At 39.1% G+C, this 6,000-nt stretch overlaps 1 protein-coding gene across 2 annotated transcripts in view; it reads right to left on the minus strand.

Annotated features, from left to right (window-relative positions):
- The window catches only part of STS (steroid sulfatase), a 109,049-nt gene extending 103,049 nt beyond the window's left edge, over positions 1 to 6,000 (minus strand). Inside the window, exons 1-2 of one of the 2 annotated variants that reach the window (XM_052705669.1) lie at positions 5,834 to 6,000; positions 4,542 to 4,816 (exon numbers count right to left, since the gene is read on the minus strand). In XM_052705669.1, coding sequence (XP_052561629.1) covers positions 4,542 to 4,567 — 26 coding nt within the window. In that variant the 5' untranslated portion in view covers positions 4,568 to 4,816; positions 5,834 to 6,000. The remainder of the gene's footprint in view (positions 1 to 4,541; positions 4,817 to 5,833) is intronic. The other variant, XM_052705668.1, reaches the window with a different exon arrangement.

Genomic DNA, 6,000 nt, shown 5'->3' on the forward strand with positions numbered 1-6,000 from the left:
AAGGGACCTCCAGAGATCATCAAGTCCAACTCCCCTGCCAAAGCAGGTTCCCTACACCAGGTCGCACAGGTAGGCATCCAGGCAGGTCTTGAGCATCTCCAGAGAAGGAGACTCCACCACCTCCTAGGCAGCCTGTTCCAGTGCTCCGTCACCTCACTGTAAAGAAGTTCTTGCGCACATTTGTGCAGAACTTCCTATGCTGCAGTTTATGTCCGTTTCCCCTTGTCCTGTCTCCACTCACCACTGAAAAGAGACTGGCCTCATCACTATGCCCCCACACCCCAGGTATTTATAAACCTAGATTAGATCCCCTCTCAGTTGTCTTTTCTCAAGGCTGAACAGACCCAGCTCACTGAGCCTTTCTTTCATAGGAGAGATGCTCCAGGACCTTCGCATTTTTGTGGCCCTCCACTGGACTCTTTCCAAGAGATCCTTGTCTTTTTTGTACTGGGGAGCCCAGAACTGGACGCAGTACTCCAGATGAGGCCTTACCAGGGCAGAGTAGAGGGGGAGGATCACCTCCCTCGACCTGCTGGACACGCTCTTTTTAATGCACCCCAGCATGCCATTGGCTCTCTTGGCCACAAGGGCACACTGCTGGCTCATGGCCAACCTGTCATCCACCAGGACACCCAGGTCCCTCTCCGCAGAGCTCCTCTCCAGCAGCTCATCTCCCAGCCTGTACCGGTGCATGCAGTTATTCCTCCCCAGATGCAAGACTCTACACTTGCTTTTGTTGAACCTCATCTGGTTTCTTACTGCCCAGCTCTCCAGCCTGTCCAGGTCTCGCTGAATGGCAGCACAGCCTTTAGGTGTGTCAGCCAATCCTCCCAACTTCGTATCATCAACAAACTTGCTGAGGGTGGCCACTATCCCCTCATGAAGGTCATTGATGAAGATGTTGAACAAGACCGGACCCAGCACAGACCCCTGGGGGACACCACTGGTTACAGGTCTCCAGCCAGACTCTGCACTGCCAACGATGACCCTCTGCGCTCTGCCAGTCAGCCAGTTCTCAACCCACCTCACTGTCCAGTCATCTATCCCACACTTCCTCAGCTTTGTTATAAGGATGTCGTGGGAGACAGTATCAAATGCCTTTCTAAAATCAAGGTAGACTACATCTACCACTCTTCCCCCATCCACCCAGCATGTGACAACATCATAGAAGGCCATCAGGTTGGTCAAGCACGACCTCCCCCTGGTGAATCCATGATGACTACTCCTGATAACCTCCTTTTCTCCCAGTTGTCTGGAGATGGCATCAAGCACAAGCTGTACCATCACCTTTCCAGGGACAGAGGTGAGGCTGACAGGCCTATAATTACCCGGGTCTTCCTTCTTGCCCTTTTTGAAGACTGGAGTGACGTTGGTTATCCTCTAGTCCTCCCCCATTATCCAAGACCTCTCAAAGATGATGGAGAGAGGTTCAGCAATGACCTCCACCAGCTCCCTTAGCACACATGGTTGCACCCCTTCAGGTCCCATGGACTTGTGGACCTTAGTACTGCCTCGGCTCTCAAGCACCACCTCTTTCCTGACTAAAGGGAAGTCTCCCATTCCCCAGACCCTCTCACTAACCTTCAGGGTGTGGGAAACCTGAGGGAGAGCATTTTCACTGAAGACGGAAGTAAAGAAGACATTCAGTATCTCTGCCTTCTCAATATCTCCTGTTACCAGAACCTCCCCTCACTTAGTAAGGGGCTCACATTCTCTCTAGTTTTCCTTTTGCTACTAACATATTTGAAGAAGCCTTTTTTATTATCCTTTGTCACTTTAGCCAGATTCAATTCCAGGTGGGCTTTAGCCTTCCTCTATGCATCCCTGCAGACCCTGACTACATTCCTATATTCTTCTCAAGTGGTCAGACCTTTTTCCACATTTCATGGACCTTCTTCTTTCCTTTGAGCACAAGTGAAAGCCACGAAGAAAAGGTAAGATGAGCAACCTGTCAAAGACCGAGTTTCTTAGCAGATTCCAATAAAAAGGAAAGCCTATTTTTTTGTTATTCAGTCATACAAGTAGTTCAGGAATGATGTGCTTTTACTTCTGTGATACAACAAATATTCAGGGACTGATGTGTCCTCCATGTGCAGACAGACATGAACATGTCTCTGGAAAACCCCTCTGAAATTTTTTGGATGGGATACTTAATAGTAAATTAAAAAATAATGCAATTTCTATTATTTTTTTTTTTTTAAGTCATAATTTAAAAATGAAATACTTCTTATTTTTACACCTAGAAAAATGATCTGCTTAGAATTTACAAGTGAAACAAAGCCACTTATGTTCTTGTCTTGGGCAGAGAGAGATTTTTGCTACGCTACTTTGAACAGAGCTAAAGATTTGATCCAAGTCACAATTTGTTTAAAGACTCAATGCAAAATTAGAATAAATAGAACTATTCATAATTTTTATTCTGTCCTCATATAGCAACAAAAAAGCTTCAGAAACATAATACATATATACACATAGTAAGATGACAAGCCATTTTCTTACTAGTTCTAATATAGAGGTAATTCACCAGAATTATTCATTTTAAACAACAAACAGTTTTAAAAACAAATACTATTGTCGGAAACAAAAGAAATCTTACAAAAAAAAAAAAAAAAATAGAAAAGAAAAGAATACTTTGAAATTAGAAAAAGGATTATGAGCTGCAAAGTTGTTACACAGTTGCCTGATTACAAGCTACAGAGATCAAAATCTTCTCATAAAAAATGTGCAAGCCAAGTGACAAACACATTAACAAAATAACGCGTATACATTAGCAAACTTTTTATCTGAATCTTAAAGCTTTAATCATGTACTAATTTCAGAAGACGAATAGTTGACTCACACTAGAAAAAAAAAGAAGAAAAAAATAATAAAAAAACCTTGTGAATATACTTAGCATGGCAAAATATTTGAGAGACATTATTTAAATTTAATAGGATTAGGCAACAGTTAGAATTAATGTCTTAAAAATGATATCTGAAAGAATAAATAATTATCCAACTAAAAATATCCACTTATAAGAAGAGGCTTACATGGGTCCTGAATGTTTGACACGAAACAAAACAAAACATCTAGAAGAAACAGAAATACATGTAGTGCACGACAGAGATATATGAAAAAGGCAAAGTTATAAAGATCCTTATGAATAAACTTTTGCACATTGCCTTCCCCTTTCCGTTCTCTCTCTCTTTCTTTTATCTGGCTTTTCCCTTTCTCTTTCATAGGGACTTTACACAACTTTTACATATTCCTGTTAAAACAGAACACATATTTAAAAAGTCAAAATCCCAACACAACAGAATGAATGAAAATTATCATTAGCTCAAGACTATATTAGCTCATTTCATTTTCATCTTATTTTTTATAACATTTCAAGATCATAAAGAAATATGAAAAGTATATTAAATAAGATTTTTTTTCCCCAATTTCTTGTGACACATCAGTATTAACTTTCCTTTAACATTTGAAGAGTTCCTCAGTAATAGCTCTAGGGGTCTCATTATCTTCTGGCCTGGACTAGAGCATGCTACAAGTATGTTTGAAATGAGTAATATGTTTTTTAAATCATATCAGAATGTCTGTATGTAATTTTTTTCCTTCATTCAATGCCCTTAGGTATGACACACCATTGAGTTCTTAAGGTTAGATTTTGCTTATCAGTGGAAAAAGAACATATCATTTTTTGTCTGATGTGTATTTCTCAGAACTAATGTTTTGCTGCTACTATTAACAACTGCCATAATAGACAACATATTCAGTTGTCAGTTGTAATAACTAATATAAATGGAAGATGTAACTCTTCTTATGTAGCTAAGAGTAACATCTGTAAATGAGTAATCCGTGTCATCAGCTTCTAATTCAGAGCTGTGTTTGTCAGCAGTGCTCGATAAAACAGTACTTCCCTAAAAAAAAAAAAAAAAAAAAAAAAGTAGCATTCTAGTTTATTGATTTGATTTCTAATTAAATACATTTTGTAATGGTAGGGATTCTAGAAGAAAACAAGTTTGCATACCAGTCTGTCTAGTTTAAGACAATGTCACAGGAGAAACAGTCTGTCTGAGCTCTGTTTCCTAAGAGATCTTTGTAATATGATTGTTCAATTGATTCTGCTTTTTTTAGTATGGTGGGGGGGCAGAAGGGAGAGGGAAGGGAAAAGAAAAAAAAAATGTGAAAAAAAAGAACAAAAAGAACAGACTATCTTTACACCTCGGCCTTTTAATTTCAAACATTTGTCCGGGAAACAAAAAATCCAGGATCAGTGCAATTCTGAGCAGTTAAAACCTGCATTTTCACAGCCTGGAGTGCTACAGTAATGATTCTTGTTAAGCATTTCTTGGCAACTCATCTGAAATGTCTAGACTACCTTTAATCCTCCTTCTCACTCTAAACTGATTTTCTTTCATTCCTCATCCTAAAATTTTCTCTTATAAAATCATGAAATCACCATACGAACTCTTCTACAATCCTAATCTTTCTCAACAATGTTATTTCTTCTTTATGAATCCCATATTATTGTCATGTCAATACAGATTCAGACTGGATACCTCTTGGATGCAGCTGCTTGTTTCATTCAGTTCTGCTTGCCCAGGTGCTGCTGTTTCCACTAATGCTCCATCACTACTGCTGCTGCTGCTGCTGTTCCTCCCTGCTTGACTTCTCTCCCCGCCAAGTAAGGTTTCCACCAGGCAACAATATGAAGTGCTTCCCCCACTGGCTACTGTGGTTCTCCAGGTATTAGAACAGCCTCAGCTGCTAGTCTGACAGGGACTGAACACCCAAATACAGGTTTGTACTTCCTAAAATCCACGTCAAGGGCACCCTAAGGCAGAAAATGTGTTTGTGAGAAAACAAGGCGTATGGAATCCATATTATTAATGAGTCATTACAAAACTGCATAGCAATACATGTGGTCAGACTCATACATTCTTTTGAACTTTTTTTTTTTTTGTTAAATTGACTTCTATTTTCACCTTCCTTCTTTCTTGTCTCGGGTGCTTGCCCGAATAGAGTTCTGTAGAAACCTGGCAGATAGAACCTATTTAGAAGCTATGACGTCTTTCATACCTGCTCTCTTCCTCTCTTATTCCTTGCCATCCTCTCTTAGTAGTTCCCCTTAGGATATTGTTTCCTCAGTAACCATGTTTACACTCAGTTAACAGGTTGAATGTGTGTGAGAATACAAAGGAAGAGATTAGCTTTATCTAATATCACTTAGAAAATCATAGTTAAGTCTCACACTTTTCCACCTTTGAATCAGAGAGATTTGGTTAGATTACACTGCTAATAAACCAGGGTCACTTCAAAACTCCAGGCTTATTTTGAAACCTAGCCACCTCCAAAACTATTTAACAATTTATTTCCACTGGAACTTGAAAGAGTCTGTAATCAAAATTATATACACTTCTAACATTACTTTTTAAACAACCAGAGCTTAAGTGGTAAGAAAAAAAAACTTACAGCTAGAAAATGTTCTACTACATAAGCACTCTATTTTTCATTCAAAATGCTTTCACAATTCAATAAAGCTTATGCTCTTTTTAGCCCACTGTAGTCAGGGAATGTTCTGTTCCGCTGCAGTACTATACAGTAAAGTGTATTTTGTTGCAAAAAAGATAGTATTAGCATGCCTTTTTTCTTTCTTATGTAAAATACATTAATCTAATTAGGAAAAGACATCATTGCATGTTATTACTTCCCATAATTACTAACTTCCAGTCATGAAGAATTTGCTTTGAGCCATGAAAGAATATGAACACCAACAATGGATTAACTCAAAGTTTACAATGAAACTACATATATAAAAAAACCATATCTGGGTATGGGAGAGGTGTTTTACCTTGCAGCACAGAATTGTTTCTGTTTCTGCCTCTGGCTTACAAACAAGATGGCTGTGCTCGTATTATCAGTAAATGAGTGTAAAGTCCAGTCACGTGAGCAGAAGGGTGGAGAGGAAAAGAGAAGGACAACACTGAAAAAAAACCCACAGTGTGTTGTTATACAACG

The sequence above is a fragment of the Tympanuchus pallidicinctus genome, unplaced genomic scaffold (assembly GCF_026119805.1).
Source record: "Tympanuchus pallidicinctus isolate F22 unplaced genomic scaffold, pur_lepc_1.0 scaffold6, whole genome shotgun sequence".
NCBI classification, from domain to species: Eukaryota; Metazoa; Chordata; class Aves; order Galliformes; family Phasianidae; genus Tympanuchus; species Tympanuchus pallidicinctus.